The following is a 26,249-nucleotide window of genomic DNA, read 5'->3' as shown; positions in this document are numbered from 1 at the left end:
GTACATAAAGCAACATAAAACATATCCCCTCTCAGTCTTTGTCAAGACTCTACAACATTCATTTCCACATGGAAAAGTAAACTGCACTTTCATCTAAAAAGTACTTTGGATCATCATTAAACTAGACCATAGACATCAATGTCCATGGAGTCGAACCAGTAGTAAAAACATACAGGATGCCTGCGCTTAAAGGAGGGAAGAAGAAAGTAAAGGTATATTTTCCTGTTAACCTTTTTAAACACTCAAACTCTCTCATTAACCAGTTTAAAACTATGTTCATACAGCAGTTGCTAATGCTAAATTTCAATTTTGTCTGAAATGCAATCTTGTTGGGGTGGTCTTCATATTACTTATTAATTGCAACCACCAGTTAAAGAATGTGAATGCCAGCGTCTCAGTGTTATTATTAAACCCTGGAGAAAGGAGAACTGACAGTATCATTGCTCCATCATCAACAAAAGAAGGGAAAGCAAAGGCTGTGTCTGAACCTCCAACCTAACCCCTATATAGAGTCATATATGAATGTACAAATGTTTAGTGGATGAAAATGTTGTGGACCTGGTAAAGGACTGCTTCTGTTTTCCGGAGGTAGCAGCTTTTCTTAACTTGCAGTTTTTTTTATTCTCCCACCAGCATTTAAACTTTAAATATATTTTATGTTTTTACAAGTTAGCATAATATATGTGTAAAGTTCAGTTTTTGCAGATGATTTTAGTTCTATTTTCTGTCATGGCAGTATTTCTTGTGTAGAGCAAAGTTCCTTTAAATATACAGTATTTGATATATGTTAAGCTTTAATGCATTTGAAACTTACAACTAGCAAAGTAACTTACAATGCATTTTCGATTGATGGTTTATTAAATTCAAATTCTTTCCTTCAATTTTAATGTATTCCATCAATTTATAAAGAGTACTTATTTTCAGTGCTGTGATGTTACAGCCAAGTAGCAGAGGGTGCTGATGTTTACTATGAAGCAGAGCCTGACTGTTATTCAGAAGAGAAGGAATGAAGGAATGGAGAGAGCCATGCTAAAGCAGAAACATGAACCAACCGATTGTCCAGTTCAGGATTGTTTACTCTGGTTAATGTCAAAAAGGATGAAGAACGTGCTTCATGTGTTTTTAAACATAAGCAATTGTTGAATGCATCGCTAAGATATTGCCCATTAAGCCATGCTGCGCGGTAGAGCAGCATCAACTTCTCTGCTTGAAGACGAGGATGTGTTGACAGAAAAGGGGAGGGTATTACTAAAAAAATGTATATAATGATAGAAAAAGCAATTCTAGCAACATTCCAAAGCATTGCAGATTGTGAAGGTTTTTGTAGTCTAATGCACCTTATGGAGTCAAGTATTAACATTCCCCTGACAGTAACCGGAACTACCCGTTTAAAAGTGCAAGCAACAGGAAAAAGTCTCTTCCACCAGTTTGTTTGATTAAACCAAAAACAAATAACTATAAGATGACAGCAGGTCAGAGCAACATGCCAAGTCTTTATATGATAGTTTTAGATTGTGCTGCCTACATTTACATCTATTTGATTATTCAGTCAGTATTTAAGTTCAATCAACTTTGGATGAATTCATTGATCGATAATTTGCATTGCTTAAAACCACCATGTCTGCATCCTTTACCAACACAATGTTACGTAAAAAGAAAAATATTGCAATTTCTTCTAGCCTTTACATTGTGCTACCCTAATGTATATTAATGTTATCCTCATATGATTGTTGAAGAATCTGAAAGTTAATTTCTTAATGACAAGCAACCTCCAAGTTTTTAACACCTCATTTTATTGTCCCAACATTCAAAAGTACAAATAATTTAAACACAACATTTTTATGAAAAAGAAAAAACAAACATTTACAGCAAGATTTTTATTTTGTTTCCAGTTTCAGAAATGACCTAAACTAGCAAGGATAACATGAAGTCATTCATCGCAGTAATTGGATTAATAATAAGAATACTAAGAATAATAGCAATAATAATCATAATAATCATCATTGATAAGTGTTAATAACATAAGCAGGAGAGAGTAGAGAGAGCCGTGGTCACGGGGCCCTGTGAACATTTTTTCATCTTTTTTGTCTTTAAAGATTTTCTTTATAGATTTTTCAGATAGTAAATAAACACGTCTCAGGAGGAAAATGAAAACTGACAAGAGCCTAGTTCCTCTGTTCACCTTCCCTCCTCCACTACTGGCTGCGTTGTTCCTACTGGCAGGTTGCCACTATAAGGCGCTATGGGGGGATGGTGTGAGCCATAGGGGTCGGGCATAGAGCGAGGTGACGCAGCCCCATGTTTCAAACACACACAGACACACTTAACATTCACTCTTTGAAATCTCCATCACATGGTCACTCAGACATGTTCAAGGATGTGCACTGAATGAATACATTTAAAACGTTTTCACTTCACACAGAAATCTACTCCAGTATGCGGACAGACACATTCACTTCGACAAAAAGTAACAAACGTGCACAGATGTGCATCCAAACAAATGTGCACGTCTTGGGTTTTAGGTCGGGAAGACATTCACACATCCTAAGAGTTGAAAAAGTCACACAGAGTACGAAATACACACATCAGAACATTCTACTGGGGTCGTTGCATAATTCAGGCTCCCGACGCAAGTGAGGAGCATGAAGGGGTCTGGTTGGTCTGTTGCTGTGTAGACGTGATAGGAAAATGGGTATGATGATATCGAGATGACCTGGCTTTTCCAGATGGGAGAGAAGGATGTAGCTATGCGTGTGAAAGTTTCAAATGCTCCCCAACACACTTCCTTCATGTTTTCAAGCCTCAACAACAAACGGGAAAAAAAATTATTTGTATTTATACTTCTGGAACCTTTCCCTTACCTTTCAAAATATACAATATATATCATATTAGATTATATAAAATATAGACTCAGAACAATCCCCTTTTATTCTTCCAGAGTTTTTCTCAAATATAGCAACAACTGCTGCAAATAGCAGTTTGTGTGCAATTGTAACAACTTTTTAAAAGATTTGTTGGTGTGTCATTTGAAAACATGATGAATATTCTTAAAATAAGTTTTGACTCTTAAATGATTTGTTTAGTCCAGTGCAATGAATGGCCCTCAATCAAAACTTCAAAAAAATTGAATTCTACCAAAGTCTCTAAGAGCTGTACGTTAAAATGTTTTTTTTTTTCTTATTCTTATTTGTAACAGAAAACTGAAAACTATGCTTTCAGACCCACATTTTTGCATAAGGTTTCATCACAAAGCGGTAGTAAGTGGAGGGAGGGTGTGGACGGAGTGGCTTTTTTAGAACTACACAAACTTATCACAGGTTATATTGAACCAGAACAACTGTTTATAACATTCTAATAAGACTAAACTTTATTGAAAAAGATCTAGAGATTTCATTTTTAACAAGACAAGGAAAAAAGCAATAGCAAATTTAACTATTAACTAGGTTATGCATAGCGAGTAACTGTTTCTAGTAATAAGGGAAGAGCGTCCCCCAACCCTCCAAACATTTTTTTCAGTTTTCTTGACTTTTAGGTTTTTTATATTGTAATTTTGATATATTGGTACAAAGCACAAATGTACTAAAAGTTCTCTCAGTGCAGTGGACTACTGGATGAGCCTCTCCACTAGTCGCTTTGTTCCCTTTTGCTCAGAAACGCCCCCCTCCCTGTACCAGAACCACGCAAATACACAGACAATGAAACAAATAAATACATAAATACACATAGAAATCAAGAAGTTAATAAATATTGAATAAATACAAATAAATAGAAAAAATAAATAGTTTAAAAATAGATAAGTAAATAAACAAATACACTTATATCTTTAAGATTTTGTTCAGTTTCTTTTGCTGCAGTAGTTAACTTAAAAGTTAATCCAATTTTTTTTCTCCACAAGCAACATGACAACAATTGAACAGTTTCCTCACAATCGTTTTCTAAATAACTCAACCACCACTTTATAATAAACTGTCATATGAAAAAGACAAGCTCAAACGAAAGAACAGTGACAACTCAGATAAGTACAGTAGATATTGTAAAACAAATGTAGACTGTATATATATTTATATATATCATCTATTTGTACACAGCAAATAAAGACACAGTTGTCATAGATCCTTTTTAAGGAAAATATCTAGACTAACAGAACTAGCTAATCATCATTAAATTTTGACAAACGTATCACGCTCAGCAAGTAACCTAAAAGTCAGCAAGCAAAACAAAACAAAGAAAGAAAAAGAAAAGTACAAATTTGTTCAGTGATTCTTACAAGGCCCCAAGTCAGTTTAACTTCCGCATTGAAATGGTCTCACTAGATTCGTGGGCCGACATTAAACAAATATTAAACAAAGAACAGCAGCTAAATTTAATGCCAACATCAAAGTATTTTTCTTTAAACAACACATAGAACAACAAAGTTGGATATTTAAGATATGTGAATAATGTAGTATAGCACCTACGGTTGATCGCTAAAGGAAGTTCTCTTCAAATGTTAAGTTCACAAACGTAGAGCAAAGAAAATGATATAGATAATAGATATGCTCTTTAAATGGATAGATGTGTATATATCTATGTATCTCATATTGACTTGTGACTAAAATCAGGAAAACAAGTGGACAAAAGGGTCTTCTTGCTTTGGGCTCTGGACTATAAGGTTTATTAGGCCTCGGAAAGACCCCTTTCCCTTCCCTTTTGGGTATCGCTGTTGAATTATGCACTAGTACACGTGAAAAAATTACCAAAATCACCTGCCTCCATTTGCATCGTCTTTTTCACAAAATCCTCCTTTCTACAAAATCCCGACCAAACCCGGTTTCACCAAAAAACAACAATCTCTGATCCTATAAAGTACCACGGCAGAACGACAAGACAAGGTGGTGCCCCCTCCCGCCCACCCCGGCCCCCCAGTTAGCCAGTCAAAATATTTGTCTCTTTTTTTTTCAAATCCAGATTCTTGTAAAAATTCTTCAATAATTATTATTTTAATTATCATTTATAAAAATAGATCTTCTTTCTATTTATCTTTTTCTAAACGCATTTTTTTTTCCAAGCAAAGAGATCTTCTCTTTGGCAACAGTGTCTTTTTTTTTTTTTTTAAATCATTTTAAATTACTTAACATGTCATCAGGAAAGCTAACCCATCCCCTCCCTCACCCCATCTCCCTGAATCCCAGTGAAGAAAGACATTATGTTTTGTTTGCGATACAAAACAAAAACAATGTTAGAAATATTTTTTTTCTACATCTGAGTTACAGGGATTATAGAATCCCATTCATAATCAATACGGGGAAGCTTTTAAATACACGCTACAAATGAATGAATGGTTTCACAATTTAAAAAAGAGCCCCCTCCCTTTTACTGATCAGGGAGGTATATAATACTAACGACAGTGGATCCGGATTTACAAAATAAAACTAAATCCTGAATCAGACAGAGATAAGGCTCTGATCTTAAAAGGACGTTCTCTTCTCTGAAATATGGGGATTTGCTACTGTTTACACAGAAGAGAAAATATATTCAACAATCACAACAAACAAAAAGATTATACAACAAAGAGAAGCCTGCATTATCACAGGAGCTTCGAAAAAACGTATCAACATTTTCATCATTTCATTTTTGTAATACTCAGGCAACATTGGCTTATAGGTCCAAAGTTATAATATAAGCCATTTATAGTTCAATTTGTTAGATGGGCTGTAGGCTGCTTTCTGTTCCGGAGTTAATTCTGCTGTTGGATGGCTGTAGTCGGGTGGTGGTGGTTGAAGGGACCTAAGGGACAAGTGGAGGTGGAGGGGAGGGGTCGGAGGGCAAATTTGGAGCAGAGAAAGGCTCGGGGCGTCTCCCTCTAGCTGTCGAGAGTTCAGGACTTGTGTGTCTTGTTAGTCTTGAAGGAGACTTGCAAGACACGGTCGCCCAACCTGTAGCCGTTGAGGCTGGCGATGGCCATGGCCGCCTCATCGTAATTCGTCATGGTGACGAAGCCGAAGCCCTTGCACTTGTTGGTGTTGAAGTCACGAATCACCTTTACGTTGTTTACTGCACCGAACGGGCCGAACAGCTGCCAGAGCACGCTCTCGTCTGAATCCGGGGAAAGGTTGTACACAAAAATACACCAGCCGGTACCCGTGTGCCCGGGGATGTTCATCCCCACCAGGCTGGTCATGCTGTCAATGGTGATGGGAGAAAACCTAAGGGAGGAGGCAGAGTGGTGGGAAAGGACATAAGCAGGTAAGTCTTAACACAACCAGTTATGACATAAAGAGAAATTAACTGCAATTAAAGGGATTGTTAAGAATTTTTTAGTTAGGTCCAATTTAAACTGATTTAAGCAAAATGAAGCTCTCTTAGGGTCTTAAAACTAGTGTATCTAACTAAACTACAAATGAAAAGTTTATTTCAGTTATTCAATTTTAAAAGTGACATTACATGGATTTTTTGCTCAGTGACACATTTCAATGATTTATTTACCATTTTATTAATCTAAATTTATATGGCAATGGTGCACATATAATAGAAACTTCAAATTCAGTTTCTCACAACATTTGAACAATATATGAGACTGATCAAAATAGATTCTTAAAGAACCTTTTTTCGGCTTGCAAGGATTTACACCATCATGGGAAAGCTAACCTGGCCTCTCCCACACAGTGGGTGAGCAGCAGAAGAGATTTAATACACAAGAAACCTGCTGTTCACAGAGTATTGTATCAAAAAGTATGGACAGAGAGTTAAGTGAAAGGAAAGAAATTGTCAGGAAATGGACAACAATGACCAAATCTTGAGTGTGCTGCCAAGCAAAACCCAGTCAAAGGTTTTTAAGGTATTCGTAACATTTGGACCAGAGCAGGTCAGAACTTCAAAGGACATTATTCAGAAATCTGTTCAGGATACAGGCTACAGATACCACTTATGTTCAGCCTCAGTTGAGAGAAACTAAAATACTTCAAATATATCCCTCAGTTTACGATGAATATGCACAAGATTTTCTTTTTGTACAAAATTAACAAAAATTTACTTTGCAATATAATTAAAAGTCATAGTTTAGACAAAAACAGATCAAATTTTACATTATGGTAAGTTGTTCTAAAAGACTAATACTAATAGCCAGTATAAGAAGGGTAAATACCAAAGTGCATGTAATATCTTAAAAACCTTTAATCTCAAAAATGTCAAAGCAATTAATTTTAACAGACTATAACTGAACATTTATTTAGGTAGTAAAACCTCCTGTGCAAAAGGCTGTCCGGATCTGAAATTGATATTGGTCCGATGTCCGCCAAAAAAACAAATATCGTGATTTATTAGCCCCATCTGAAATCTCTGATATAACCATACTTATAGAAATACATTCAAAGTTTAGGTAACCTATTGCTTGATAATAAATGGGTAAATTGCTCTTATACCTATAGTTGTTGACTATTCTTCTTTAGAGTAATATCACTTCATCAAGCCTTTTCCAACATCCAACAATACAAAACAAGTACTGAGAGCAGATATGATTGGTGTTGATTGGGTTAATATTGTATCTGTCAATACTCAAAGTTAAATCAGCAATATCATATCATAAATTCAAACTTGTATAGGGACAACCCTTCAAATTAAGCTTATAGTGGGAAGCATATGCTGAGTATTTTTGGTGCAACCGTCTAATTGAAATTAAGAACATGGTGGTAGACGGCAGCCCCCTATCTGGCCCCTATTTGAATATATATGAGGACACCTGGGGAGTCATTTGCTGGATTAATATTGAAGACTTAACTTGCTTTTAACAAAAAACCTGCTTTAAAAATCGATATCATTGCTCTCAACAGGTAATAAACCTCAGTTTCGCCCTGCAAATGCTGTAAGTGTGAATGATAAACTACATACTATGCCATTATATAAAGAACCTATATGGTAAATTATATTTTGTAGGTTTGTAGTATGAGCACAGAGCTGTCATAAAACCCCAGATTTCTATGCAGAGCTGCACTTCTGCTGAAGAACATGCAGATGAACTTTCTCTCTTTGTGTCCATAAGTGGCTTCTTTCTGTGCCAAATTGCAGGAAGTTGTTGAATCAAACTATTGCTAGAAATTCATCAAAGATCATGCACCAGCCTGCTAAATTTGTTCTCATTCGCCTCATAATCTTTCCCCTTTTTCTTACGATGCAAGAGATTTGATTCTTCAGTTGACTTCACTTAATTGCTTTTCCGCTAAAAGGAAAAGGAGAAAAGAAATCCTGGCACTTTTAAATAAAAGGTAAATGAAATAAAAAGGTTAATTTCTTATTCCAGCTCCCTACAAGAAACTACTATAGGCATTATTGGAAGTGCTTTAATCGAGATTTCCGCTTTACTGCAGCTGTCTGGGAGTAGGAGCCTTCTCAAGGAAAAAAAGAGGCGGGGGAAATGGGGAGCAAACTAAATGGAAAATGGAAGCACTTTACAGCCCAGTGGCATTAAGGTACAAAGTGTATTCCTCCCCCTCCTGCAGGGTGTTCTGGTCTCTTCTATTTCAGAGCTCGTGGCACTGATCGATAGTGCTGCTTGCCACATGGACCCTCAAGCCTTCTCTCTCCTGTGTCTATATATGGTTGGCAATCACTGCGACCTTCCTGCATGACTTTGGTCATGCAGAGTCTGCCTCTGGCGTTTTGGTCAATGGTGAGAAATCTAAAATGTGCATTCAAACGTGTTAGCTCTCTGGTTGAGCCAGATGTAATATTTTACAAATATGTATGTCAGATTAGATCATGTTAATACAAAGTATACAGGGTGTATCTAGATATTTTTAAAAATAACATTGTGTCAGATTTTATATTTGTAACCAAAACATTTAGTAAACAAAGTAAAATATACTTTCAGAAAACATAATATAAAAGTTCAAAAGAAAGAAAATATTTTTTAACATCTATGCATGAGTCTCATATAGGATTTAATTTATCTATATTATATTCTATATACTGTGCTGTATAGACACTGTATCCAGAATCAAAATAGTTGATTGAGGCTCCTTAGCATGAATTACTTCATCAGCACATCATGGTATGGAGCTGATAAGCTTGTGGCTCTGCTGAGGTGTTACAGAACTCTGGGTTGTTTTTAACAACAGTTTCTACCTCATCTTTTATTTGGTGGTTCTGTTTTTCATATCTTGTTGGTATCCTTAGGTTTTCTATAAGGTTTAAGTCAGGCCAGTTGGTGACAAGTTAGAGTACAGCGATACTATGGTACTTTTTACTTGTGTACCCCTTTCTAGTTTTTCCTACCAGTCAACTTTCTGTTGATGATCGGTTAAAAAAGTTTGTACATTTAAAATTCCTTTGGCAAAGACTTTCACAACCTGCTGAATATCATTAAAGAAATCGGTTATCAGTTATTTGTAGTCTGAATCTAGGCTACAGCATAACAATTGTGCTATAAAATATTTTTTCATTGATCAATATTGAGCAATATTTCATTTAGGAAACCATTTTTTTCATGTCCTGTAAGCCATATTCAAGTCCAATAAAAAAAAAAAAAACAGTTTCACAACATATCACTGTGTGTAAAAAGAATTGATAAGATTAATTGATAAAGTTCCCAATTACTGAGATAAATCAGCTACTTATTTCAATTTATGCAGATGCACCTTTAGATAAACTGTTTTTATCTCTTAAATTTAGAAAGAGCTCTGCATTACCCTGCCCGAGTTAAAGCATAAACAAAGCTTATTTCAATGGAAGTTGCTAAACATGTCTGCTGTCAGGATGTGGGAGGGAGTGTTCATGCATGTACATGTGTGAAAACATGTATGCAAGTATATTAGACGAAGCAGGACCAAACACTAACCTGTTACAGATGAGACCAGGGGTTGCATAGCAACAGTATAGCTGACCAGATACCTATTCCATCCCTTCTAAAGCTAAACCATCCACCCCTAATAAGACTATAAATCTATAAATAACACTTCTTATTTGGACATCATAGAATAAACAAATATAACATTTTCTTAGAGGCTTTCATTCAACTGACTTCTGTCACTAGTGCTTGCAGCATGCAAGATGGCATTGTCAGCACATCAAACATCTATCACCACAGTAGGTGGTGCTCTGAGTTATGTAACACCTTTGGTAGCAGGACAGCAAAATGAAAGATGGGAAAGAAGGAAATTGAGAAGAGCGGTGCCGAGCAAAGCTTGAGCTGTCTGCAGTGAAACAGCATTTCTTGTTTCCAGCAGGGATCCAAGTTCATCCAACCTTATCACATGTCTTATGTTATAACTTTTGCAGAAACTGCAAATATATAAGAGATCAGTGTAGAATTTTGTCAATTCTTACATAGTAAAAATTGTGCATTTTATAATAATGAAGAGGGTGCCTAGAGTGACTATAAAATGAGAAGGCAGGAGAACCTGAATCCCTTCGAAGTAATAGAATGAAATAATAAAAGCACACACCTAGAAATGATGAGTCTTAAACCAGAGAACAAAATTCGTTAAATACACATACACAACCCAAAACAATTTAAACAACACCAGCACTTGTCAAAATCAAAACAAAGGGAATTCATCACCACTAAAAACAAAGACTGACAGTTTTCTGTTTGTCACACCTCATGTGCTTGGAAGGGAATCAGTTCAAACCGACGGGCAAAAAACAAAACAAAAAAGGAAATCAAACAAAATAGAAAAAAACAACAATGCTTTTGACCTCAACGAAGTTCAAACTAAAAATGACTGCAGAAACCACAAGGAAAACCAAATCAATAAAAGGAAGAAAAAAAGGAAGTTCAAAAATCATCGAGTCAACATGGACATCTGGCATTGGGAGAAGTTTTTAATTACCTCTTTACGCCATAGGCCATATTAAGCAAATTGTCCAGCCTGTAAAGAGAAGGAGGGTTCTGGGGTTAATGGTGGGCAGATGGTCGACTCAATCAATGGAACTAATGTTAAGTCCCTGCAGGAACTCCATGGACCTCCTCACTCAAGAACAAACAAACCCATATATAGTTGGTCCATTACACTGAGAAGCCCCAGCAAGAAATGCAATCATCAGTCTATGAATCTACATTACAATCAGTATGGTCTGCATTTGGTTGCTCACTTGCTGAGCAGGCACTGCATTAGCTAATGCCAAAGCTGTATGCTTCAGGGACATTCAGATTATTCCAGAAATTTCCAGTTACTCACTATACAAGATTACATATGTACACTAATAATTGCTTAACTTTGTAGTTATTTTACACCATGCAATCTTCATGCAGAGTGTGAGCATGGCAGTGCATCAGACATTACTGGCATGACAGTAAAGCCAGAATGACACACCATTGCGAATCATTTATTTTCATACCTGCAATAATTTGAAAGTGGCTTTCTGCACACGTTATGCAACCACACTGATGGTTTCTTAGGGATGAAGGTAAATGAATTTTGTTAATCAAGAGTTTTTAATTAGTGCTCACTCAATTAAGAGATTACCTAAGATGGCAAGGAAATGATCCAGAGTTCTGTCAGTGTAATGGTTTGGCATTTGAGTGATGGTGAGTGAGAGAGGCGATGATGATTAATTGGTTTTCTGTGTGGCACAACAAAAAAAAAACAACATAACTAGATGTTAAAGTAGCCATGAAATTGTGAATGTCTGTCTTTGTGATCAGGATCAACCTTATGAATGATAACAGGTGAGGTGGAAAAGCTAAGTGTTAGACAAATGGCGTCCGTCTGAAAGCGTTAGCTTTTGGGAGAGGTTTCGGTTTCATAATAGTTTCAGCCTGTCGGGTTCTGGCGTTGCGGTCAGCCAGTGTAAATTACAGTATCGGAGTGCTTGGGGTTCAGGAACCTGTGGGCTGTGTGAAATGTTGGCACTGCTGGATGGATGCAGCCTGCTTGGTGACTCAATGACCTTCATTTTTTACTTGGGTCTGGTCTGCCTCATGTCTTATTAACTTCTCAGGCCTAATGGATAGAGGTTACGGCTTATTGAGCAACAGCTGGGCAGTGACGGCTCATTCCTCTTTAAAATGCTACAAACTCTGACTTTGACTCGACTTTAAAGACTGTTTCTACTTATTTGGTTTAGTCAACAAGGTTAAGGTTATTTTTCTGTCAAAACCTTATTTTGCTTCTAAGATTTAAAACCGACTTCCTGAAACTAGCGCTGATAATTCCTGTTACATTCCTCCAATCCTTTGCACAATTTAAACCCATGTGAGATATTAATTTGTTAAACTGTTTAGAATTCACTATTCTACCTAGAAACATGCATAAATTACAGACTGTTAGTGGGTAAATGATCTTAACTTTGGCTTTAAAGAGAGTTCCACTCATCAAAATTAAGCAGTGTTGTTATATTAAAATATAATATTTATATAAAATATGAATATCATAATGATATAAAATATGTATTAAACTCCATATTATATTGAAAATAAGGAAACAATAGCTTAACCAACATCTTTTTAAGTCAGGGTAGTTTGTTTCGACCTTAGCAGGGTACATCACTGCCTCTAACCATTAGGTCCTATTTTTTCTATCCACCTCTTTTTTGACAGAAATATAGACACAAGCAAGTTTCAAGTTTTTTATTGTGCAAGATTTCTTGTCAGTCACTTTCAAGTGCTGGCAAACTAACTCTTAATTTTCCACTTTACAACTTTACAATAGCAGATGATACAAGACTTAGTACCATCTAAATCATTATTATGACTCTGCAGAAGAAATGGTTTACTTGGAGTCGGAGACTTTTAATCATTGTCGCCTAAAGAGAGCCAAATATAGATGCGAGGCACCATACAACCTGTAACCATGCTGGATAATGACAACTCCTTTGCCTCTGATTAAAATCCTTAAATTTCAATGAAATGAAACTAGCACCTGAATAAGGCTACCTGATACCAGAAAGATGGCTGGGCTACAAGGTCTAAATAAAAACTTCAAGGAGATGTGTCAAGAGGTTAGGAGACATAGCTAAGTTAGGTCTTAAATTCTGGTACCAACAAGGAATTGTGCATTAATGATTCTTTATTTGAACACATATAACTTCTATTAAGTTTATGTTAGTTAACCCCAGGGAAAGGAAAGAGCCACATACAGAAATCAAAGTGTTACACATACGTTTTAACGCATCTGAACACAAGGCGGACAACACAATAAAATTCTTTTAGATGAAAGATTCCATTAGATTTAGTGATGTGGCAATTTTGATATAAACGGGAAAAAAAATGTTATAGCTTACTGTTATACATAGAGTTTGCTATATAAGGGGCATCATTTTGCACACTAGTAAACTGTTGTTACATTTAAAACTTCTTTTTTTATCAAGGAAGCCACAGCATATCTTCTCTTTTATCATCAACGATAGTAACATTTATTCACTGGATTAAAAAAATCCTCATGATAAAATAACTTTTTGTGTATCAGTCTTTAAAAAAATGTCCAAAATATTAAGTCATAACTCAGAGAAACCTCTACATTGGTATGTGTCTCTGAAGTACAATTTGGTATTGAGGTCAAAATAAGTAGTACGGAACTTCTCTCATGGGCAGCCAGGGCTGGTGTTTAATCAAGTTATAAAATGGTTCTTAAAATATAAACTATTTGCTTGTTACAACCAAAGAGCCAATGTAACAATGGTCAATATAACTGTTTTCAAGTATATCACTTGACCCTCCCTCATTTTTATTTTGTGTTTTTGTCTTGAGGATCATGATGCATGTTACTATTCTAAAAATAGATCATATAATATCCTAATAATACTATAAAAATATCAACTGAATAACTGGTGCTATCTCACTTATTGTACTGAGGAGAACCTTGCTTACAATCGATGTTAAAAAATGTCCTTTTAGACTACCTTTTTAAATATCATTAGCTGTTTACTGCCAGTTTGTAACTAACATTTTAGATCAATGCCTATTAAACTTGGAAATAAGGTGGTTAGAGGCATATTATTTAAATCAACATAACCAAAAATTGTTGGTTGTAAAAAAATAAAATGATAAAATAAAATATTTTTTTGTAACACTTATGAAGACTCTAATACCAGCTCCTGATCTGCTTTGTTGGCAATGCCATTAAAAAGTAAGAGTGACAGAGATTAGGCACAGCCTTAAAAATAGGGAATTCCTAATCCAATATAGATATTGGATATCAGTCCGATATCCTGCAAAAAAATTAAATTTAATTATATCAGCTGGCATCTAAAATCTCTGCTATTAGCATACTGATAAATACACTCAGCTTTAAAGCTTAATACAACCCATTGTTTAATAATCAAGTGGTCAGTTGTTCTCATACCTGATGAAGAATATTGTTCTCTGATAAATATCCATTAATCAAACCTTTTTGTAACTAAAAAAAAAATAATAACAGTATGTATAATTTGTGCTTATATCCTACTAAGTCAATATCGGTATTGGTGCAATATCTGTATCTTTTTGGAAATCAAAAAGTTATGCTGTGACACACCTAAATAGAAAGCAATGTGGGTTTGTAAAAACAAATAATATCTCAGTTAATGTTAACTGTTATTACCCTGAAGGAGAGAAAATAACTAACAATGCAATGAGTAATCAAGCTTCTTTATATAATCCCCTACATCCTGCAGTGGGGCAATGACTCAAAGTGTGGGAGCTGCTAATCAATGGTTTAACTTGAAACAGCTCCTCTCAACCATCTCTGAAAAAGCAGGAACAGGTCCTGCTTTAGTTATGGATTAAATGCCCCTAAAGGGTCTTACTATAGTTTTTAAGTGACATATTACTGCAATTTATTGCCCATACTGTTGGCTCACCCTTCAAAATATGTCACTGTACAGGCTCCAGTCCCCAGCTCCTAGGCATTCAGACTGCATTACAAAATTTGGGTCACTCTTAGCATCACACTGGATGTTATTTACATTAGTTTAAGTGAGAAGAGCAACAACTACGTAAACAAAGTGGTAGGTACTGTAAAATAACATTGGTAGATATAGAAATGCTTCATCTACAGAAGTAGCCATCATTATGGCAACAGTAATGCACCACAAACTTCATGTGGACTTTAGATTAACCAAAGAACCTAAATCCTTGGATAGGGTTGACATGGACGAAAGGGCTGTATCTACATCTTTCAACAATATATTTAATACAGTGGTGTAAAGAACTCTATCACTGTCTAAAGCAATGAAAACATGAAGTGACAGATCATGCCTTTCTGTTCAGGATCCAAACAGGAATATCTGGATTTGATAGTTATTAGCAGCACAACACTTACCTAACTGCAAAGTTTCAAGTGTAAATATTGGTGCTAATTGATGATTTTGTGGGTTGCTTCATTGGGAGTTCCTGTGAGGAAATTTTTTTTCAAAACAAAACATTCTGAACAATTCAATACTCTCAATTCTATTAATCCCAATTTGAGTTTCCTGTTCAAACATGACGTCACATTAATGCGCCAATCAAGATTCATCGACATATGGAACAGGCAATATTAGGTAGAATGAGGTTAATTGGTTTGCGCAGACTCCAAATGTTTTTCCCACAATAAGAGAACTGGTCTAAGCAAAGCATGGTTTCAGATTGACTGCTTGGACCTCTTCACAGCTTGAATAACTTTGAACCTCCCCAAACAAACCTGACAAACGTATGAGAAGAATCAAGCTGCACCATCAGTCATCAGGCTTTCAAGCTTTTGAAGTTCACGGATGACACCACTCTCATCGAACTTATCTCTGATGATGACGAGTCTGCCTACAGGTGGGAGGTTGACCATCTAGCAACCTGGTGCAGGGAGAACAACCTGGAGCTTAACACTCTAAAAACAGTGGAGATGGTTGTGGACCACAGGAAGAACTCTGCCACAGCTATGCCCACTACCCTCTGTGACTCCACAAATGACACTGAGGAGTCTTTCCGCTTCCTGGGAACTATCATCTCACAGGACCTAAAGTGGGAGCTGAGCATCAACTCCCTCACCAAGAAAGCCCAGCAGAGGATGTACTTCCTGCGGCAGCTGAAAAAATTCAACCTGCCAAGGACAGTGATGGTAGACTTCTACTCCTCCATTATTAAGTCCATCCTCACCTCCTCCATCAACATCTGGTACACTGGCGCCAAGGACAAGGGCAGACTACAGTGTGTCATGTGGTCTGCAGAGAAAGTGATTGGCTGCAATCTTCCATCTCTCCAGGATCTCCAGGACTCTGAGGCGTGCAGGGAAGATTGTAGCTGATCCCTTGCACCTCGGCCACAACTATTTAAGTCACTTCCCTCTGGCAGGAGGCTGCTGTCCATCAGGACAAAAACCTCTCGCCACATGAAAAGTTTCTTTTCATCTGCTAACAGCCTTATCAACAAGGCCCAGAGACCCCCGTGACACTGTCACTGCCTCTCTCCCTCCCCTTATCAGGACCCTGAAGCTACACCAACGTAGCATCTCCAGACCTCCTGCATTAAATTAACACACAGCCTACTGTGTTTATAGTACATAACTACATATTACTACACACATAGTACTATATATTGTATATTATGTGTTTTATATTATGTATAAATATAGATCCTGTATTCTGTATATATATCTAATTTGTCTGCACCATCAACACCAAAGTCAAATTCTTTGTAAGTGCAAACATACTTGGAAATAAAACTTGATTCTGAGTTCTGAGTTAAAAGATGTGAATGATTCATTTTTTCTATCATAACCACCTATTTTGACTTCAGTGAGAATTAACAACTACTACTAGGGTTGCCAAAAGTATCGAAACTGAAATGTTGTATCCGGATACAATACTCGTTTTTAAAAGTATCGATACAGTGCCGTCACCAGTGGCACCTAAGCAGTCATTCATCTAAAATGCAGAATAGAGGACAATGCACTTTCAGAACACTGTGTGATTGAATAATTCTGTGCTCTTTTCAGTTTCAGACTTTTTTTTGTAAGAAGTGCAGCTGCTGAGAATTATTTTTGTTTCTTAACCGGTTTGGCTAGTGTCATTGTTATGTATGCAAAGCATAGCCAAGGAAGGAACACTTAATTTGAATTTTATACGTTTTTTATCAAGCTTGCTTAATATTATGCACAGCATACAACCTTTATTGTGTTTATTTATTATATTTTATTTATTAATGAAAATATTTCTGTAGACTTTTGGAGTCTGTTTTTATCCTTGTGGTATCGAAAATGGTATCGAGTATCGAATATTTTCCTTAGTATCGGTATCGAGTTGAAAAGTTTAGTATCGTGACAACCCTAACTACTACAAACATAATTTTTATTCTAACTAAAACGTTTATTAAATAGATAATAGTCTAGTAGCTCTGTAATCTTTTAGAAGCAATTAAATACTGTAAGATTTTGGCTGTAATTAAAAAGCATACCATTATGAACTCCAGCAGAGATTTGTCTCCTATCAAAGCAGTAAATTCTATCAAATTATTCTAAATTTATTTATCAAGTATATTCATATATATATATATATATATATATATATATATATATATATATATATATATATATATATATTTATATATACTTAGTTTTAACAGTAAATTAAAATAGAAATATTAGCTAATATATAGACCTAACCTGTGTGGTTACCTATATAGTAGTTTTTTTTGTGCCTAGGATAGCCATAAAATCCAAATGCAGCCTGAAAACAAAGAGCTACAGAGGAGAGAAGGATATTCAGAATCATTAAAATAGTAATTAGCCCATTATGTGGGAAGGGAACAAAACAGTCTTCTTTGTGGGTAAATGAGTCAATTGGAGAGGAAACTCAGAAGAGAGGTGCTCCATGCCCAGGAGCATCAAGACATCTGCTGGCCATGGGGCCACAACAAAACAACCTGCTGCAAAGAGCTGCTCCCTTCCCCTCCTCTCCCTCACATTTATATGAACACACATGGATGTAAACTCACTGTGCCAACACTCTGCCAGCTCTTTACACTGCCTCTACAATCTCCACAGGAACAATAGTGTTTTTGTCCTCCTCATCAATGCAATCTAATGGAGAAAAGGGTGATTTTTTCCCCCCCTTTTCTTTTCTAAAACAAAAATCTGTTCAATTAAAACTGGTTCCTGCCCTGAATATAATAAGGGCAAATTTGCTAATTACTAGCATTAGTTAATGACTGAGGATCAGAAACATGCCTGGGATGTAACACTAGGTGTATTGTGTTAGAGTCAATTATTTTTGCTTTCTTGGATGGATTGTGCAACAACATTAAAACATGATAAAACAGACCCGTATGAATTTGTCGGACAATCTGCATGTTTTATTTAGGGTCTTTATCCAGTTTCATAACTGGGACATAACCCATCATTACAATGCCTTTAAATAAGGAAGGTTTGTACATGTGATACTTGTTTCTTTAGTTAAAAATGTTATTCCTTTGATTTTTTTTATTTAAGGGTTTGTCTGAAGTTGATACTGCACTAGCTGTATTACAGTGATATTCAAAATGTTAACAATTTAAGAACCATTTAAGGTATTGGTTTGCATGAGATACTATATGGAAGTAGTGTATGATTAGCTTAAACTGAGAGCATATACTGTGTGTTCTATTATTATGCCAATGTGCTTTTTGATCACATCACCATTTTCATTTATAACTGCCAACTCCCAGCTGGATAAGTGTTAATGCTTTTTGGATTTCAACGTATCAGGTGATGGGTATTTGTTACATAAGATTTTAAGAGTGCGTTCCTTTTCCAGGAATGCAACCCTACCTGGACTGCCCAAAAAAACAAGATGGTCAGTGCTTGCAGACAGGGCAAAGGAAGGAGGGCAGATGACTAACCACCGCTCTACAAGAACACAACTAATTCTAAACTCATCAGAACCTACAGCCAGTTTTCAAAAGAAATTTTCTTTGAGCATGCATCTTTGTAAAAGAGAATATTTTTGAAGCAAGAAAATAAACAATGACTCCACTGTGCCTCCATTATATTTATTCTTCTTTATTCCATCTTAACCCAAAAATGAAATAGGACATTATTTTATCATCTTCATTAAACTGTTGTGATTGTTCACACCAACAGTTGCCTATTTCAAACATATGTATTCTCATGAGAAGCCTCGATCTCGCTTTGTGCTCCTTTAACGATGTTTGTTGATATTTTGGATTAAATGAGACAACTTTTCAAAACTGTAATCCAACCTCAGTAGCAACCATGTTTTTATGCTCTATTTAAAACCTTTAACACTCAGACAGACGATAGGTCAGGTTATATTTTCACATTTCCTTAGAAAATGTTGAATTACCTAAATTATTTATTTGCCTTTACGATGAAGAAAACAATACTTTATACATAAATGTTTTATATAAATGCCTTATGTTTTTAATTTACCTTTTAAAGCAACAATGCATAACTTCTAACCCAACTGTCGATTTGAGATATATGAAAGGATTTTTCCAGGTCAATTTACAGCACTTGGGATGTATAGATGCTACATGCGGACTGTGCTTTTTAAAAACTATCTATCTATCTATCTATCTATCTATCTATCTATCTATCTATCTATCTATCTATCTATCTATCTATCTATCTATCTATCTATCTATCTATCTATCTATCTATCTATCTATCTATCTATCTATCTATCTATCTATATATCTATCCATCCATCCATCCATCCATCCATCCATCCATCCATCCATCCATCCATCCATCCATCCATCCATCCATCCATCCATCCATCCATCCATCCATCCATCCATCCATCCATCCATCCATCCATCTTGTCTGTCTGTCTGTCTTCTGGACAAGCTGTTTTGGCTTTTCACACCCACGCCCTTTCCAAGGCCACGCTCCACCGACCTGCAACCATGACAACCAGTCTAAATTGTGTGAAACAATGTTTTTTTATCTTTCATGGGACTGGAGCTGGGACTTTGGGATGGCCACTTAATAACATTCATATTATAAGCCAGTTTGCAATTAGTTTGCAACCAACTTGGTGCTATGCTTACGATATTGATTCAATAATTTTCTTCCTCAAGCTCTCATCTTTTTTATTAAAGTGTACCAGTTTCTCCTGCAGGGAAGCACCTACAGAACATGAAGCTGCTACTCTAGAACTCTCAGGTTCAAAGATTTTCCCAAATGTCTTTTTTTCCTTTTGCTCTCGGTCAATTCTCTAATTTCACATGGAAACACATTCACCTTTAATCCACAGAGCGCATCTTCATCCTAAATGGTTTAATGACTTGATACTTATATGGTGCTTTAGTGCTTTAACAAATCTAGAGTTCTGATTTTAAAGAAACCAAAAAATTTCTGTGAATGTTGTGGATTTTGGTAAATATAAATAATTTAGGTGATCCTAACAGATTCTACAATTTTCAATATTCCTGGGTCTTTATTTATGGATAGCAATTTAAAAATACTAACGCTTAAACTTCTTTTTTCTTTTACCTACTTGTTTTAATAACTTCTTTTTTTAAGAATCAGTTTTCAAAACACATGGAAGTAGTGCTCACTAAGCACATTTATAACTTGCAAAGTGTTGAGGTTTCAGCGAGGGGCTCAGGAGCAGAGAGCAGGAGGACGCAGTGTGGAAGTGTCCTGTGGTTGTGAGTTGTGATGACAAACGACAGCTCTCCTGCAGAGTCTGTAAATTGGCTTGGCGTATCACAGACACACAGCCACGCAACATCGCTCAGGTGTCACACCAGGGAAGCCTCTGCAGAAGAAAAATACCTTCCAAGCTTCGACTTTGATGAAGAGTAAACAGCACGACAGGCTTAGTGTTATTGTAATGGAGGGGGAAATGTATAAGCACATGTTCTGTCTGTAATTGTGAAACATTCTTGCACTATCTGATGAAGCTTAAAACATGTCAAGGAGAAAGACAAACGCATCTCTGGATGTTGTCTGATATCCAAGCAACAAATACGTTTTAGGTCAGTGTGAATTGTAATGATTAGGTATGACATGATGAATGCAGTATGTAGGTGAAGGGATAAAAATAATGTAGCCATGGTTTAGTGTGAAGACGACAAACCCGTGAAAAATTCATTAGAATGGAAAATTGCTTAGCAAACAATTCAAACCAAATTTGTTTCATTCAATTGTATTGTAAGGTAGAAAAAAACATGTTTTTGTCTAAGCGGAAAAACAGATGAAGTCAAGATGCTGCCATGATAGTAGGGAGATGAAATGGGGAAAACAGAAAGTTGTGAACGACAGAACCCCACAGTCTCTTCTGAACAGTTCCTCTCTGATCAGGGTGGAGCCACCCAGAGCACTCACTGATTTATCTGGCACCTGAAACAGCTGCAGAACTTACAGCTGTTGTTCAAACAGAGGTCCTATTTGTCAAAATGACTGTTCACAGGAGGAAGATGAGTCTAGCTGGTATAACACAGACAAAGAGATGAGTCATGATCTCTCTATGTGTAGGTGTTACATCCACTGTTTAAACAATCTAAGACTTTCATATGATGTAAACATTTCTCAAATATCACGTTTGTTTATATCAGACATATTGACTGAGAAAAATTGTTATCAATTTTGAGGCTTATTCTTTTTTTAATACCAAACATCTAATTCTTCTTAAATATTCCTGGTTTTATATGATATGAATCATACAACAGTTAAGAATTTGTGAATAGACAAATGGTTGATACTTTCTGTCATGGCTACAAAACATATGATACTCTATAAGAAGAATAATGTTGCTGAGGTTTCAAAAAACTCTGTTTATCACATGGTATCACATATCCTGTTTAACCCTTACCAGACCCATTCTGGATCAACTCACCTGAACCTCTGCGCCTGGTGGTGAAGTGGGCCGGGGTATCGGCGGTTAGGAGACTGGTAGAGCTGTGATAGCAGGGCTTGGCTGGTCTTCTGACTTGGGTTGTTGGCGAACTTGACTGTGATTGGCTCGGCGGCACCAGAAGGTTTCTGACCATTTAGGCCCTTGATGGCCTCTTCTGCTTCTATCCTCTTATCAAAGCGAATGAAGCCAACACCTCGGGAGCCACCTGCGGGGCCAGCAGATCAAAAACAAAGGGAGGCCTCCTTTTACTTTACATGTTTTAAGGAGAACGTTAATGTTTATGTAATATATGTATATACCTTTTTTTAAGCCAGGTATTGACATTTTCAAACCCCTGTTGGTCATCTCACTTTGCAGAAATTTAACTACAGATCAGTTCTTTAAAATACTCATCATTAGGGAAAAAGGGTTTCTTAATATTTCATGACTTCCTTGGCACAGATTAGTATTCATATGATAATTTGTATGTAGTCTGTATAGCTATGTCCTTACAGGAACACAACTTATTGATCAAAACGCTTAAAAAAAGCCTTAATTGAGCCAAAAAATGATAGAATATATAAATTAGCAACTTATTTGCGGATGCGGGTTGGCTTAGATTTTACTGAGAAAACAGTAAAATCATAAAAGCATTGTCATTTACAGCATTGAGTTGTTCCTTCCAAACTTCAATTTACAAAAACTACAATAACATGAAAGTCAGTTATTAGAAATATGTGGTCTTTGCTTTTAATCTCTGTATGTGCTGCACTGGCTTGTTCTTACATTGTCATGGCGCTTCACTAATGGAACTATGGCGTTTAGTGAACGCTTTAACTTCTTTCAACACCTTCTTCCATTGCTGATTCCACAATCCAAAAAACTCTGGTTTTCACTCACTCCTCAAAAGGAAACTAAAAACTCACTGACTGACTGTAGCCCTAAAGTTGATTGATTTATTCAAAGTTTTCATGCGGGGCATATCCACTTTTTCATACGATCCAGCTGTAAAGCCAGGAGCATATTAAGCAGATGCATTGGTGGCCCAAATAAGCAAGTTGTGGCATTTGTTAGTTTACTGTTTTTTTTTTTTTTTTACCACCAAATGCTAATGTAAACAAAGAATATAGGATCTTTCTGACTTAAACAACCGTGACTTTGAATAACTTATTTGACAGCGTCGCCATGCCAGTATTTCAAAAGCAAGCATATTTCTTTTTAAAATTCATAGAAAAACTCTTTAATGAGTAATAATTTTGCATTAATTACAAAAAACTCCCTTGTGAATGACATAGTATTTACATAGCATAGACATAATAACAATCATAATTACAATCATAACAAAAGCACCTTAATGGTAGGTGTGACTGTAATTAAAAGCCTGACCCTTATAGACCTGCTATCCAGAAGAGTTCTGGTACCAGACTGCAATGTCATTTATTTGAGGAAACTAGATAAGAATAACCCAGACTATAGACTAATTCCTTGGTTTAAGCTGCATTGTCCACTCTTTTCTTCTACTGTCTGCACTCACGGTCACCACACACTCTTCATGTATTGTTCTCAGTGACATTTAAGCAGTTTCCTTGGAGACACTTTTTTGACTGCCACCTAAGAGGAACATTTAGAGATGTGCTTCCCAGGAGGTCCTTTATTGGTGTCTGTGAATGCTTTGTGTGTTTTATTGACTGACTACTTATGGATGTGTGTGCGTATGTGTACATGCACACTAGTATCTATTAATGGATGCTATGCCACGTTTTAATGAGGCTGCCTGGATGGCCCAGAGGATACTCACTCAGTGACAGCAGCACTCTGCCGAAGAGACTATTTACATAATACTGTGCGCACACAGACATGTCTGTATGACTGAAGCTGAATAAAAGAAAGGCAGTAAGAAAGAAACCAATGTTGTGTTTGGGGGATCATTGTGTGCAGCCTCTTTCTCACACTTAAAAAGCTCTCCATATTGTTATTCCCCATTTTTGTACATGCTCCTGCTCTCTATTTCTTTTAAACATACACTTTCTGTTGGCTTGCTCATGGCACTATCTCCTCTGAATTCTTATTCAAAGTAGCACCTTGACCATCTCACTCTCTTTTGTTCTTGTTTCCTCAGCGGGACACAGGCAACACAAGGTTATTTAATTTTTAGCAAAACTGCAGCATAAAAATGCACTCCTTGAAAGCCAAGCATTAATTAAATTGTCTTGTTCTGTCTTGTAGTGCTGCACATAAAAATGGTTTATCTCCTAGCTTTGGTTCTAGTCCTTAAAAAAAAAAATAAATGATTATCTTTTTGACAAAGTAAATGTATTAAATTTAGTTTCAGGGAAACTGCAGAGCAGGTCACTGATTTAAATCTCAGCCTAGCATCTTGCATACATTTTTCATGTCTCTTGGTGCATGATACTCCCTAGGTCAACTAACTTCTCTCCAAAGTCCAAAAATATGAGTGTAGTGTAAACTTTTTATTCAGAGTTGTCCTTAGTTATGAGTTTGTGCATGCATAGTTGTACTAATCTCTGCTCTCTGTGATGAACTGGTGACCTTTTCAGGGTGTATTCCATTCCTTAACGAATCATAAATGGAGAGAGGCACAAGGCCTTCCTCCACTGGAATAGATCATGTAAGGGATGGATGAATGTAGGCAAAGGTATACAGTAATGTGTCTTCATGCACACGTATACACACACTGGGTGTACATGTATAATCAGAATGTGTATTTGTAGGAGAGTGTTGAGTTTTCTTTTTTTTGCTATTAAGTTAACCAAAAATAAAATCATCAGAATTATTATGAACACATTTGGTCATAAAAGCTGCCATCAAAAAGCATTTCTACAAACAGAACATGTTAAATGCTAAATAGGGTTGAGTACCATTATAATATTAGAAAGATTAGAAAGCGTCAGTATTTTTCAGTAGCATATAGGTTATAGACTCATCTGCATTAAAATAATTTATTTATGATTTATGAGTAATCTGAAAAATATCTTGGCATAGTGTTAACAAAGCCATACACTAAAGCAGTGGTTCCCAAAGTAAGGAATAGTTTGGGAACCACTGCATTAAAGAAGCATTAGTAGAACAAGCAGTTTGGATACAACTAAACTTTCTACGTACCTAAACTAAAAACATGTTTTAATATTAAAGAGGCATTACTAATGAAAACACAGAATTGCAGCATCCTTCTGCTTGTTTTTGTAGCGTGCACAAGTACCTCACAAGGTTGTTTTTTTCACCTGCCATTGGTGTCTGAGATGAGCTGGATGCCTGTCACATCTTAAAAATAATGCTTCGATTGTTTGCTAGGTCCGGCCCATTCAACATGGATAAACTTGACATCACATCCACTAAACTTCTTACCCAAAGTACGTTCGAGAAAAAGTCTACAGGCTTATAGATACATCGCTGCTGAAATACTGAGGTGTCAGTCTGCTCATCAAATTATGTTTTGGTTGTACTGTAAAGGGTAAGTAAAAACTTACATAATGTCTATTTAAAAGAATAAGCAATATGACAAATAAATAAATAATACAAAGTAATGCAACTTTATGAACGAATGAAAATAGTAATTTAAAAACGATAAAAAACATTAAATCTTGAGATTTTTTAAGCTATTAAGCTCCAGCTTTGGATTCCAAAGACCTTAACTTGGAGTCTTAAATGGCTGCACACAATCCTCATAACCTTAGATGGATCACAATATTTTTCTTTTAGCCGTTTGAGAATTTCATTAGCACTCAAGTTAAATTATTTTGTTTCTTTCCCACATTATATATTTTTTTTAGTTCCCTCTCCCCCGACAGGCTTTCACAATTTCCCCTCTCTTTTTTACCTTTGTGCCAGCTCTGTTCCTGTACATTTTAATTAGGTTGTCACAAGCAGAAAAATACCAATTCTAATGGGATCTACACAGTGCAAACAGCCACCACTGCTGCTCCAACTGCTTAATTTATTTATTACAGTTTTTGGCAAGTGTGAGCAGAGTGTGAGGTAAAATTAGGGGCATTGGTGTATCTCTAGAGCTCCTTTTGTTCGATGGCCATGTGCTGTTCTTTTAGTGGATATTTGCAGCATAGATTTCCTCCAAGTACTAAAAACTTCCACAGCAGCATACTTCCTCAGCATACATAGAATCCACACAATTTCACTAAAGTATTTGGCTAAAAGACACTTGGACACTCCAAGAAGCTTGTTCAAGGGCACCTCTGTGTTAGTTAAAGGAGTGGAGAGTGCTGCTTATATTCATCCTTCACCACGATGAGAAAAAAGAGAGGACTCTGTTTCGTCCTTTAATCCGCATACTTGTTTGGCCTTGAGCTCCTCCTAAGCTGGTTCTCACTGGAGGCCCTCCAGATAAATGCTTGGCATACAGATGAAGGCCCAGCACAAACACGCACAAGAACGCACGCAAGTATGTTGTGACTACAAGAAATTGCTGTTAAGGACAAAGTGGGAATAGAGATGAGTTGCAATAAAAAACTATCTAAATAAAAAGTGTACAGCTGTCTTCACTACCTCTGTCACACAGATTGAAT

At 36.3% G+C, this 26,249-nt stretch overlaps 1 protein-coding gene across 9 annotated transcripts in view; it reads right to left on the bottom strand.

Annotated features, from left to right (window-relative positions):
- Nucleotides 1-3,132: 3,132 nt before the first annotated feature.
- elavl4 (ELAV like neuron-specific RNA binding protein 4) overlaps nt 3,133-26,249 on the bottom strand; it is a 99,677-nt gene continuing 76,560 nt past the window's right edge. For 6 of the 9 annotated variants that reach the window (XM_038281096.1, XM_038281091.1, XM_038281099.1 and 3 more), the window contains 3 exons: nt 21,709-21,943; nt 10,806-10,844; nt 3,133-6,185 (listed from right to left, as the gene is read on the bottom strand). In XM_038281096.1, the coding sequence (XP_038137024.1) occupies nt 5,858-6,185; nt 10,806-10,844; nt 21,709-21,943 (602 nt within the window). In that variant the 3' untranslated portion in view covers nt 3,133-5,857. The remainder of the gene's footprint in view (nt 6,186-10,805; nt 10,845-21,708; nt 21,944-26,249) is intronic. The other 3 variants (XM_038281092.1, XM_038281093.1, XM_038281095.1) reach the window with 3 other exon arrangements.

The sequence above is a fragment of the Cyprinodon tularosa genome, unplaced genomic scaffold (assembly GCF_016077235.1).
Source record: "Cyprinodon tularosa strain WSP-4 unplaced genomic scaffold, ASM1607723v1 ctg167, whole genome shotgun sequence".
NCBI classification, from domain to species: Eukaryota; Metazoa; Chordata; class Actinopteri; order Cyprinodontiformes; family Cyprinodontidae; genus Cyprinodon; species Cyprinodon tularosa.
The sequence above is the reverse complement of the archived record's forward strand: the minus strand, read 5'-3'. Positions and strand labels throughout refer to the sequence as shown.